The sequence below is a fragment of the Astatotilapia calliptera genome, chromosome 17 (genome assembly GCF_964374335.1).
Source record: "Astatotilapia calliptera chromosome 17, fAstCal68.1, whole genome shotgun sequence".
Taxonomy (NCBI): Eukaryota; Metazoa; Chordata; class Actinopteri; order Cichliformes; family Cichlidae; genus Astatotilapia; species Astatotilapia calliptera.
The window spans coordinates 6,487,297-6,500,465 of NC_137438.1; the positions used below are offsets into that span (position 1 = coordinate 6,487,297).

Consider the following 13,169-nt stretch of genomic DNA (forward strand, 5'->3'; position numbering starts at 1 on the left):
CTGCTGGTGTATCTCTGGCTACAGCGGGTGTTGATACACTGGGGCAGTGTGTCGTGCAGGCTGGGATCAATCACATTCAGACTGACAGGTTCTTGATGCACCTCACAGCTGGGATTCCTAAGAAAAATACACCAAAAAAAAGACAAATTTTCTTGGTCAAAACACAAATCAATTACATTAACTAGACAACCCGAATCCTACCATTAAATATGATTAAACTGGGGAAAAAAAGATCATAAAAAAATAAAAATCAAAGCACGAGCACACAAAGAAATGTCTTCACCATGTCAATCAGCTCTAAAGAGACACGTCGATGCTGCCAGACAAATACAGAGGGGAAAAAAACTGACAGTGAAAAAAATTTAATTGCACGTCTTCCTGAAATAAAGGAGAAATTGGCATTTTAAACATTGACATGCTGTCAAAGACTGCTGATGGCTGATGAAAGGAGGTGAGTGTAATAAGGGAGAGAAATGTGAGAGGCACTGTGAATGATGGATTGGATGCAGAATGGCTCAAACAGTAAAGGAAAAGACCTGGAACAGACAGAGTGATGCAGCAGGAAAGCAAGAGATATAAAAGTGAGAAACACCCACAAACATTTGCACGGGAAGCTTTCAAAAAGTTTGAAGCGTCACGCGCGCACGTCTGCAAAACACGTTGAGGGAAATATGACAGGAACTCTTAACTTAGAAATGAAGAAAGCAGGTTGCCTTTAAAACACCACATGCAAGCAGGAAGGCTGGAGAAATGAATTTTACAGTCAAGAACCCTTTTGTCCCATTCCTTTAAATCTAAGATCAAAGCAGTGTGATTTTCATCTGGGCTTTTAAAGACCGTTTTGAAGCACTTCTGGCATAAAGGGAACTGAAGGCTATGTCTTACACCAAGCTGCATCACTATTTGACCAAGAAGAAGAACAAAAGAGGCATCATCTGAAAGTTAAGAACCAATAAAAAAAAACAAGTTCGGCCTCAAGAGTGACTGAACTTAATCCTGATAAGATGTGGGAGGATTTTCTCAACTACCTTGCAAATAGTGTGGCATAGCTCCCTCTAGAATGACTAATGCGCTCTCTGGTGGGTATCTCACTGCTCTGCAGTCACTGGGTAGTACAGTATGCAAGCCAAGCATGTTTTCCTAATACGGTCATATAAAGGCATCTTGTGTAAACCATTGACTGTTTTCTATGACATTATTTTCAGATTCTGTAAGCGCTGAGGTCAGCTGTAATTTCTTTCTGCTGTCATTTGTAGCTCATCTTCGGTGATTATAACTTGGGACAGTATTATCGCAGATGTATGATATACCTGCAGTAATGCAAACTCGCCGGCTGCTTCATTACGTAGATCCATTGAACTGCAGTATAACACAACTATCTAATCTGCCAGTCATGTGACAGCAATTCAGTGGATTTAGCCATGTAGTCATGGTCACGATGATGGTCAAACTGAGCATCAGGATGGAGAAGAAAGGTGGTTTAAATGACTTTGAATGCAACATGGTTGTTGGTCCCAGACAGGCTAATCTACCATCTCTCTGTTTACAGAGATGATCCGAAATAAAGAGAATATCCAGCGAGTGGCAGTTCTCTGGGAGAAAAAGTCTTGTTGAGGTCAGAGGAGAATGGCCAGAAGACTTCTTCAAGCTTGTAGGAATGGAACAGTTTACTCAAATAAGGACTTGTTACAACCGAGGTATGCAGAAGAGCATCTCTGAGTTGGGCTACAGCAGCAAAAGACCACACTGAGTGCAGCTCCTGTCAGCTAGGAACAGGAAGCTGGGGATGCAATTCACACATGATCACCAAGATTGGGCAACAGAAGGTTGGAAAAATCTTTGGTGGTCTGAGGAGTCTCCATTTCTGCTGCGACATTTATGCTTGATCCATCCTCCACACCCTATCTGAATATTGTTGCTGACCAAATCACTTTATGACTACAGTCGAAGGATCTTGGAAAACTTGGAAACTACTATAACCTGGATGACTGAGAAGCTTCACAGACATGACTACAGTGTACCAGTCGTCTAATGGCTACTTCTAGCAGGTCAACACAACATGTCACAAAGCTCAAATCATGTTGAACATGACAGTGAGTTTATTGTACACAAATGGCTTCCCAGTCACAAGATTTCAATCTTTCCAAACCCTTTCAGATATGGCCGCACGAGGGATTCACGATTCTGCATCAACCATGTGATACCATCATGTCCAAATGGACCAAAATGTCTGAAAAATATTTCCAGATTTCCAGAATATTTCCAGAACCTTGTTGTGTAGTGGCATGAGCAGTTCTGAAGGCAGAAGGGGTAAAGTGTATGTGCTTTAGACAATGTACCCACCTGTTCTCAGCATTGGTGAGGTTGCCTGTACACTCATTGACCTCCAGAGGGCACTCACAGGGACACTCGCACTCATTCTGCTCCATTCTGAACAGCAAACAGTTAAACAGCAGATCAGTGAGAAACTTGTATTCACAGTTTGATTCAGACTTAATGTTTGCTTAATCTTTAAGCAAATTCCTTGACTGAAAAAGTCACTGTGTGACTCCTGAACCTGTGCAAGCTGCAGCATCACTGCTGCATCAAACTATCAAACTCTGGGTGTTGGATTCGTGCAAAATCAGACCCATTCTTATTTTTCAACAGGAGCATTACTTTATGTTAACAAAGCATTAATGTCTCAGAGAGCTAAACGGTAAAGAGAATTCGGTACTGACCTGTGGCAGTTGAGACACAGCCGGTCTACCGTGCTGCAGGCACAGAACGCCAAGGAGTCGCACGTCTCGTTCACAATGCCGGCAAAGGCGTTGGTGCCGGGGATTCTGGTAAGGCGGTATTTAGAACAATGGCTACCATGGACCAGGTTGGTGAGGTCCCCCTAAAGGAGAAAGAGTTGGAGAGGTCACTCTAACCTCTACATCGCTACACAAATCCATGGAAAATCAATATGCTTTTTAATCTTCTTTAAAAAAAAAAAAAGGTGAGAGAAACTTCAAAACTGCACACACTAAACAGAAACTTTGAAACAGAAAGAGCTGCAGAAGTTTCTAACACCAGCCTCAAAGTGCTTTTTACCCATGTAAGGATGGGCAAGATGAAGACAGAGACTGTTTCATTTCCAACCACACACAGACTCAACAGAGTCACAAATAGCAAACAGAAGTTTGCAACAGCACGTATGACCACGAGATGGCAGTGTTACACTACAAGATTTTTCCATATTGCTATGCGGGGCCCAGAGGAGTGTGTCTGTTTTTGCTACTACAGTATGAATGCTATGAAAGTACACATTCATACCTCTAGTTATGCTACATTTTTATGCGACTCACCACAATGCTGGTGTTGAATTTGTAGAAGCGCTGGACTGTGCGGTCACTGAAGCTGTTGCAGAGGTTTTTCTTGACAAAGTTGGGGTGGTTTAGGATGTCATTGGCCACCAGTGGCTCCTACCAAAGGAAAGAAAATAGATTTCATTAGAATTATGACAATATCATACTCCTAAAGGTTTCTATCCATTCCTATTTCCATGTTAACTTGTGTTTGTGCATTTACCTTGTGTGTGATGTGCTGTTGCTCTGCTGGGGCATGACCTTTGGGGTCAATGAGAGTCGGGTGAGCAACCAGGTACCCTCTGTCCTCCATTATGAAGCACCTAAAATAAAAATGAATAAAACTGGCAGTCAGGATCAACTTAATGAATTCATCAATTTAGTCGGTACTTCGTCAGAACATTGCCATTACTGAGGTTTTCATTCAGAACATTTAATTGCTATTTCTATATTGTATTCCTAGTCTATATAACACAGCTCTGTTCTTCTCCCCACTGTCCCTTGTGTGTTTTTCCAAATCATGCCCTCTTGGTTCCAGGGGCTGATCCTGTTTTTTATGACCCATAAACACCAACAGAGTGAGCATGACAGAAGAAGCAAGAGAAAGTGGAGAAAGACAGAACGAAGAAGTGAGGGTTGGTGGGGGAGGCAGGTGTGGAAGAAGATAGATGAAGAAAAGAACAGACATAAAAGCTGGGGAAAGTATGTAGAACAGAGGCAGGAGCAACACTACAACTCCAGCAGGAATGTTGTGATAATCAGCTTATGTCTTCCTCTGGCTTTCTTTATTCTTCACGCACAGCCGGCGAGTTTAATTCTTGCTCAGCCGAACAGAAATTTAGCTCCCTCACACAGAAACTGACACTGAAAAGAGAAAGGAAAAACTTGCATAGAGAAGAGAAAAGAAGGGAGCCGCACAATCCATCCTCTTTTTACCTGATCTTATTGCCTTTGTCCTGGTTGCAGATGGGCACCAGGTCCAGGAGGACCTTGTAGAAGTAGCGAAGGGTGAAGTCTATACCCATCACTGCAACAGCGTAGCCAGGTGCCATTTGAGAGCTACGAATAGACAAAAATACACAGAGAAAAAAGGCATTTAGTGGGGTTTGAAATTCTGTGGAAAGGGAAAACAAAATCTGGAAAAAGTCCGTCTTCAGGATACTTGGCTTCCTACTAAGGATCCCTACTTTTCTATAGACCTTTTAAACACACAAAACAAGAAAAAAACATAACGCACTGCTTGATCTCCTGAAATCAGTGTTTACTGTAGACTGTATATTATGCTTACTGAGGCGAGAGTACAACAGCACTAATCCGGCCTTATCTCGCACACACTGACGAGGAATGTTTGTGTATGCTAAACACTTGCACGGACTGTGGTAAACAGCTCTTTTACTGCTGCAAGCGGCACTGTGGCTATCGCGGTGATTTGCATTTGAAGCTCACTGAACTTGAAACAAATACTTTGAGTTCAACCACCGCTGCAGCCCTTTGAAGTCTCTAAGCCTAGGCCTGATTCTACAAAATATTCTGCAGTCAGTTCTGTGATAACTGGCCAAAGGAAATGGTGGAACACTCGATATATTATTTGGCTTTTCCTTTTTTTGTACCACCGGAAGTTGGTTGCACTATGCTGACTTGGCTGAGGGCACTCTGAAAGAAAAGACACTTGAAGACAATTGTGACTAAGCCCAGACCATTTGGTTACAGGATGTCATCTCGCTTGGAAAACAACCCTATAGCACAGAATGGTCAATGGGCTCCTTAAGTTTCCCTCAGATTACTTCCTGCCTTCAGAGATAGTGCAGTCTGGCTAAGCTGACTTCTGGGCCGAGAGCCTAGCTGCCCACAATGATTGTTCTGACTCATACCAACAGTGAGTCTGCTCTCCAATATCTAATAAAAAGAGCTGGCAATTTTTACTTGACTTTTGCTCTGGTGCAGTAAAATATAACACATTCTGCGTTTAACCCCCCACCCACCCACACCCCTGAAAAACAAACAAACAAACAAACAAAAAAACCCCAAACATAACCAGTGCTCCCACCTGGAGGCATGGATGGTGTGGCTGATTGTGACAACGTATCCGGCCCCGCCCACATCCAGGTACGGCCCCGTGAAGGTGATGAGGCCAGGGTTAGCCACAGCATGCTGGTACCTACGCAAAACAGCACACAGTCATTGGGATACAACATGAAGTGATTCTTTTGCAGTTCCCAACGATAACTCAACTCAACTGTGGCCATTGAAGGAAATGCTACAGGAAACACTGTTCTTATGGGTTCTAAGGGGAAAAGTCATCAACACAAGATCTGCTGCAGTGATTGTGAGATTCAAATAGCTTCAGAATCCCTAAACTTACATCATCTGGGAGCTGGGAGAGACATTTGCAGTCTTCTTTGGTCTCTCAGTCAGATGCAAGCAAGTACATTTTGTTTTAGGCCTGTTTTTCACTAATGGAGAACCAATTAACATCACTGTTGACAGGAAATGCACCTTTCTAATAGCAAAACCTAATCTTTCAATGTCCAAACTAACTGAATAAAAAACAAAAAAGGTTAAGACACGAAAAGACAATACTCAAGACTTCAAAAAGAAAATCCAAACAAAAAAAACAAAAAACAAGGACATCAACACAGGGAATGTCCATCTTTTATGTACAGTCTGATACATAAATGGCCTGATTTGGGGAAAAGAAAACACTTGACCTTTTTTTTCATAGATCTTACTTTAATGTTTCAATAATGAAAAAAACCCCTAAAATTTTACATTTTGTAAACGTACTAGGCTTATTAATATTGGAAAACATTATCTGACACACACACACACACACACACACACACACACACACACACACACACACACACACACACACACACACAAACTTCTATCTCATACTTCCTTTCTGCTCCCTAAAAACACATGCACACACATGCCTTAAGCTCTTTTCTCCTCCTCTTCACACCCTCCAAAGTAACCCTCACCATTGTCTGCGGGTTGGGTCGAAGGCTTTGTCCATCAGAGATCCTGGGTAAATCCGGAGCACCCCACTGGGCGTTGCTATGTAACGGCGCACAATGTAGCAGTTGAGGCTACTCATTTCCATTAGTGTCATCCACTCATCCGTAACATGACTAGTTGCCATAACCTCGTTCCTGACAGAGGACTATAGAGAGGAAAGTATAAAGGAAGAGAGAGATGGACAGTGAGGGGCAGGCAAGGAGAGGAGGAAAAAGTGCTGGACTGGTGAAAATTTCATTTGGGTTCGTCTTGAATGCAAAGTGAATAAAAACTCTTGGCAATTTGGATTTCAGTCAGCCCATAAGGAAAACAGAACTACAGCTAATTTTAAAGGCACCCTCCTATGATGTGCCTAAACCTGAAAATATTCATCCCATCTCTGCTCAGGAGTGTTAGAATAGTGGTCACAAGGCCAGAACAAAGCTTAGAAAACCACCATTTAGTGATTAATGCAACTTGATTAGGCCTGAAGCCCTGAAAAATCACATCCCACTTTCAGACAAGCTTCTAAGTTTGAAAGGGGTGATGAGGTCACTGGAGGGGGTCTTTAAGACTAGCCTGGGAATCAGCGTTGGGACTGGGGCCTGGGAGTTCAAACTCAAACTCCCCCCAGGACAGGAATGCACACAGAATGCCAAAATCCATGCGGGAGTTTTGTCCCCTGTTTTAAAGATGCAGCACATCGATTTACATGTTTTAGTTATAGTCCCAGTGTAAGAAGCCTGACAATATGTTTAAGAGTGTGCGTACTGGCAGGTATGGCACTTTGTGAATGCGTGTCACTCGACTGCAAGGCTGGCTGTTTGTAACAGTAAATGACCGACTGAGAACCTTCACAGACACAGCGGTAAATGACATTCAGTCCGTCCTTCAGTATGAACTGTCTGTGTGTTCTCAGGCTTTTTGTCCTCAGGTACCTTGAGGCCTGGGTTGGCTATGAGCCTGGTGTTATCACTCAGGTAGGCAGTGTAGTGCTCCACCATACGCTTTGTTTCTGGCTGACTGAGATGCTCATAGGGTGAAGAAAAACTACCAGCTGCCAACATCACAGTTGGGGACTCTGAGAAAGAAACAGAAAGAGGGACAATCAGAGATGATAATCAGTGTTTTTACTTGAATTATCACATTAGTCCAGCTCTGTGCTCTTCCTACCAACGGTGGCAAGCTGTTTAAAGTGCAGACAGGAGCTGGGCTGACCCAACAGGTCCAAACGATGATAGAGCAGCTTGGAGCTGGGAGCTGTGTTCAGGTTTTTCAGCTGCTTCACTGGAATCTCGGGCTGAATGTACACAATGCACAGGATGAACGACGTGTCCTGAACCTAGAGAACAAGCCAAGGAGAGAAGGGAGCTTAACTTTAAATTAAAAAAAAAAAAAAACAGATTAAGGCAACAGTATTCCAAATAATTCTTTTAAAATCATATTTTCAAACTTCCCTAAGCTTTCTCTGGCTTTCAGTCCTAAGCTTCTTCATCCCGCCCAAGAATTAAATTGTCATTGTTCCCAAATATGAAGTTTAAAGCAATGCAGTTTTAATAAGTACTAAATAAATAGGAAATGTGTCTGCTACTACTGTCAGCCTTTAATTAAAATTAATACTAACTGGAAGTGCTTATTTTTGTTAAACTGTGCAACAAGTGCTCGCTAATGTGTTGGTAAGAGTGGGCAAAAAAATGAATGCCTGATTGCACTTAAGATGATCCATTCACTGTTGTTTTTCATGGGGCTGAAAGGAAAATCCGGAGTATTTGATGCTCCAAGCTCCAAACAATGCCACAGACTGCAGAGAGAAGGATGTACTCACTGCACTTTCTCGAATCGGACATAATATCCGACGCTCGTCTTTTGCGGCCTCGTGAGCTGACCAAAGGGAATATGGTGTCACATCTTTAATAGACTGAAGTCTAGCAGTGGTTGAGATTCTGACAGCACCCATATATACCAGCTCTGTTTTCTGTGTTTCCCATCAGTTGCCACTGCCAGAGATTTATGGGCAGCACACAAACAAATGCGCCCGCTTTAGCAACCGGCTCTAAAGGAATCCCACACAAGGCTAAGCCTGCTCTCATGATCCCCTCCCCTCCCTCCCAAATAAATGATGCAGCACACTCAAATGTACAGTAGACAGTTTTCAGAACCACCCAGGAGATTTATGATTCAAATTAGAGCAAACATGAATAATGATACAATCCAAAAAGGGGCCCTCGTGGACATATTATTTGCACAGCAAAAAACAGATTGTTTGGAGGGAAGAGACAAAAATAAATATATTAAAAAAATATTTTCTGTTTTCCTTTTTTCTGCCTCTGGAAAGCTCGTTTAGAGGTTTGGTGAAGACATAAAGGCTGGGAGCATAATTTCTATGCTGCTTTAACACAATGAGAATGATAAAGAGCTTTGGACCGCAACGGGAGAGACGGGGAGAAAGTAAATGAAATCTTCAGTGCACCAACCATAATAATGGCTCATTGGCCCAGAGCACTGACTGACTGTGTAAGCTTCCCTTTTGGGAGGTACAATCATTTTGCCTACACTCACTCTGTCCTACTGCCATTGCTCTGAAAGTACTATCCTCTTGTTCAATGTTGCATTTACATATTTCTTTCCCCTCTGGCAAGGTTCGAATATACACAGAGAGTAAAATGAAAGGGTCTGAAAAATAACAAGACTTCTTCTATATTTGGATGAAATAGCATTTAAACATAAACACGTCTTTTTTTGGGTGTGTGGTTGCAGATGTAAAAGAGTGAGCTGAAGTTTATTGTGGAAACTAAATGTCACCAGTGACCAGGGGGCATTTGTTTAGCGTTTTTTTACCTTATCCTTTGGGGAACCTACCAGTTTCCAGGCATAGCTGACATTGTACGCATCCTTGCTGTTATCCCTGAGACGGTTGGTGTGCCAGGACAGAGAGGAGTTAAGGGGCACTTCAATGATCTGACTGCCCAAAGGGAGACTGCAAAAACAAAAAGCCACATAGTATAGTGCATATCTATCCACCCATGGCTTTGTTTTGTTTTTAAATTCATGCAATTGTCCTTTCTTACCTGAGGATGTTCTGCCGGACGGCAGGGAACCCTGGGATGTTCTCATAATGGATAATATCTGTGTGCAGAGGAGGCTCTGTCATCAGGTAGGGCCGTGTCAGAGAGGGGTGCATGAGGGTGTAGCCTGAGAAATTAAACAACCAGTTTGCAGTTACATTACACAAAAGCACAGACCAACACAGTAAAGCAGGATCTGAATATATAATTAGAAATAAATACTGCAGCGTTAGTAACGATACTGTTATTACTCAGCGTTAAGTCATACTTTTTGCCAAATTAATGTGCAAATCATAGCCTAGATTTTCTTTCCATTTCACAAAACAATGGATGCTTAGACTTTACAGCAGGGATCAAACCAGGGTTGATTCTAAAGATGCGGCCTTCCTGGAAGTAGCTATGTTAATTTCCTTGACTAATAATTTTTATCACAGATGTCGTCAACAACCAATTTTCTCCTGATGAAAACAAGACGACAGCTAAATAAAAACTCATGCACGAGCACAAAAACGATGACGCAATGGACTGACACGGTCTTCAAGGAATAAAATCTAGATGAAAATGTTCTGGAGCGACGAGATCCAATCAGAATTAATTAAGCTGTGTAAAGAGGCAGGACAGGTTTGGATGCGATCCAATCAGAAGTTATCTCTTTCTGCAGCAAGGTCAGACGCACATAATTTAATCAGATGCTGACAAACGGACTGGGTGAAGGGGACACTCCCATGCTCCCAGTTTCTCATGAAAATGTGACAAAATGTGAACGCTTGAGAGAAAGAGAAAAGTCCACATATGGACACATTTTGCATTTGATGTCAAGGAAAATAAGATGCTTTGCAAACCGTGTGGTACAACTTTCACAGGTAAAAACACGTCAAACCTCAACTAGAATTAAAAGAATTTTGATGTCTAAATTATGACTAAACTAAATGACATTTTAGTCAAAAGTTTGCTGTCAACATTAACACTGGTATTTAGCTGTCAATGCATGAGGGAAACATGATTTATAAAAGGCTATTAAATGCCAGGAAGACTGAAGTCCTCGCCTGTGCCCCTGATATTTATAAACCAGTAAAAATGCTACAGTTTGGGATTCCAGGTGAATCTGGAAACTTGTTTCCATTTATAAAGTAAATACACTCTGAATAAATAAATTATGATATCAAGTAAACTATAGTAAGGCCACCTCCTCCGAGGCTTAATAGAGGAACAATCCAAGACTTTAAAGTTAGGAAAGGATCATTTCTGCTGGTTAGGAGAAGGAGACGTCTTTAGTTACTTGTCACACTTTAAAACTTGAAGCACAGCCTTTACCAACATCTTAAATTTCCCTTGTGCAAAATTACAGCATCTAGCCTTGAAAATTGCCCTAGTGGCAAACAGTACTTTGTGGTACTGTGATAAACGGCTCTTAAGAAGCAGTAATCATTCTGGGAGAGACAATAAGCCGTTTTATATGTGCTGGTGCGAAAGGCCTAAAAAAACAAAATCTTGGAGTTTTGTGTTTGTGAGTATTGTATATTTACTGAAAGAGAGTGCAGTGCGTAATTTTAAGATTCACAATTGTGCACTGCGACAACTACAGTGCATACAGTATATACGCACTTCTATTAAATCCATTTTAGAAGCAGACTTGTATACTGGTAAACACATTCTCCCATATGAGAACGTGTAGCAATATTTTAAATGTACTAATCTGTTTTCAGCTCTGTACTCCTGGAGCTTTTTGTCAGCTGCATGTTTACTTTAAACGTATTTACCTAAACTCTAATTGGCAGCAGATGATTTGAATGCCAGCTAATAACTTTAATGGGACTCATTTGTCAGCGTTTACAGAGTTGGAGCACTAATAACCACGGCACAGTAATAACTTGTAATTTGATGGCATATTTATTACAATAACAGACATTTTAGATGAGGGGGGCAAAAAAGAGACTCACTGAAAAGCACTCAATTCCCAGAACTGCCAAAAAGCTAATTATTGCTAGCTAATTAATAGTAATAGTAAGAAATATGCTGAACATGTTCACATGCTTTCCCTCAGCTCTCTCGAATTATTACTCTGCCTACGACTCACTCTTTTTAAGCTCCTGAAGCAAAAAAACAAACAAAAAAACCACACAAAAAACAACACTTAAGCTATTTTTATTTCTAATAAAAGTGCCTCCACACCCACTTCTATAGGTTAAGAGTTTAGGTTAAATTCAGTTGTACTTGGGCATATTCATGTTATTTATTTATTGCCACCAACATATTTAAAACATATTAAAAACAAATTTTTCTAAAGCCTGATTTTTATTCTTCATGTTTTCAGCTTGTCAGGAAGACAAACTCTTCATCAAATATTCCTTGGTGTAAGTAAAAGGTATCACTTCTAATGCCATTTTGCCATCTAGCAAAACGGTGACTGTTAAATGTCATTTCTGTCCAGGCCCACAGAGCACAACCTAGCCATTTCACAGCACCAGTAATTGAGTCAGAACCCCCTCAGCCAAGGCCAAGACAAACCAAGACCGGACATGAGCGCTATTTGTAATTTGGCGTGGCAATCCACTGAGGCATGGTTCGACAAAGTGAAATGCCAAAGGAATGCCAGTGCTACCTACAAGACGCCAGCTAGCCTAATAAAGCGTAATGCCTGTGGAGGAAGCTGAGACACAAAATGAAGTGTAATTCCATTTAGAAGCAAATAAACAACAAAGTGTGCTTATTTAAAAAACTGACTAGTTTCCTGATTGATATTTGCTGTGCAGGCGAGGCCAAGCAAAAGTGGCAATGTGACACTTGGATTTGCTCCGCTGCGTTTAGCACTACCTGGGAAAACTGTTATTACTGCACACGAAGAGAAAACGAGTCGAGAAGAGATTTGAGGCGGACCACAACAAAAAAGTCTGGCTGTAGGTAATCCTGCCGATTCTTCTGCGATCATGAAAAGACACGTGTGTGTGTGTGTGTGTGTGTGTGTGTGTGTGTGAGTGAGTGAGTGAGTGAGTGAGAGAGTGACAGAAAGAGACTGGTTTCTGATGAAAAGGTTTGCACTAAGCTGATTACCACCTCTGTGTGACTCACCTTTGTTGTCAATAAGGAAGGTGTATGACGCGAGCGAGTCTTGATAGTATGTAACATCCTCCAAGATGTACGCCAAGTTCACATCCACCCCAACCACTCCCAGGAGCTGGTTACCAAAATAACACGGCCGGCTCACAGTCATAATAAACCCTGTGGAAAGTACAGGCAACTATGTAAGGTTCACTTCAGGTTTAAGCTTGCCACACTAAGCGCTTTTATGAATGGGTGTAAATAGGTGAATGAGGCGTGTTGTATAAAGCACCTATAAAGTCCTCCAGGAGAGCAGAAAAGCTCTGTATAAGAACCAGTCCACTTATCATTTATATAGTGTGTCAAATCACAGCTGCCTCAAGGCGCTTTATATTGTACTTTATATAGTAAATAACATTAAATAATACAGAGCGTACAATAATACAAGATGATCAACGTCTGTAGAGTTTAGCTAGCTGCTCGGCACTGTATTGGCACACGGCACTGAATTGGATAACAACTTAAACTTAGTTATAGCACTTACAGAAAGACATCTACTGCATTTGCATTTTTTACCCACTGCTTTTTAATCCATTATTGCACATTTAAATATGCCATATGACAGAACAAAATCTAGAGTGTGATTAAAGTGGTGGCTGGACTGTTTTACATTTTGAGAAGTTGAGGCTAATAAAAGATTAAATGTGGTGTTGATGCCGTCAAAAAGGTCTCA

At 41.5% G+C, this 13,169-nt stretch overlaps 1 protein-coding gene across 1 annotated transcript in view; it reads right to left on the minus strand.

Annotated features, from left to right (window-relative positions):
- cachd1 (cache domain containing 1) overlaps positions 1 to 13,169 on the minus strand; it is a 104,044-nt gene that overhangs the window by 14,170 nt on the left and 76,705 nt on the right. The window contains exons 10-22 of the mRNA XM_026146152.2: positions 12,467 to 12,616; positions 9,401 to 9,524; positions 9,192 to 9,309; positions 7,506 to 7,674; positions 7,271 to 7,413; positions 6,317 to 6,498; positions 5,380 to 5,490; positions 4,269 to 4,391; positions 3,556 to 3,655; positions 3,333 to 3,449; positions 2,721 to 2,881; positions 2,344 to 2,430; positions 1 to 117 (exon numbers count right to left, since the gene is read on the minus strand). Coding sequence (XP_026001937.1) covers positions 1 to 117; positions 2,344 to 2,430; positions 2,721 to 2,881; positions 3,333 to 3,449; positions 3,556 to 3,655; positions 4,269 to 4,391; positions 5,380 to 5,490; positions 6,317 to 6,498; positions 7,271 to 7,413; positions 7,506 to 7,674; positions 9,192 to 9,309; positions 9,401 to 9,524; positions 12,467 to 12,616 — 1,702 coding nt within the window. The remainder of the gene's footprint in view (positions 118 to 2,343; positions 2,431 to 2,720; positions 2,882 to 3,332; positions 3,450 to 3,555; positions 3,656 to 4,268; positions 4,392 to 5,379; positions 5,491 to 6,316; positions 6,499 to 7,270; positions 7,414 to 7,505; positions 7,675 to 9,191; positions 9,310 to 9,400; positions 9,525 to 12,466; positions 12,617 to 13,169) is intronic.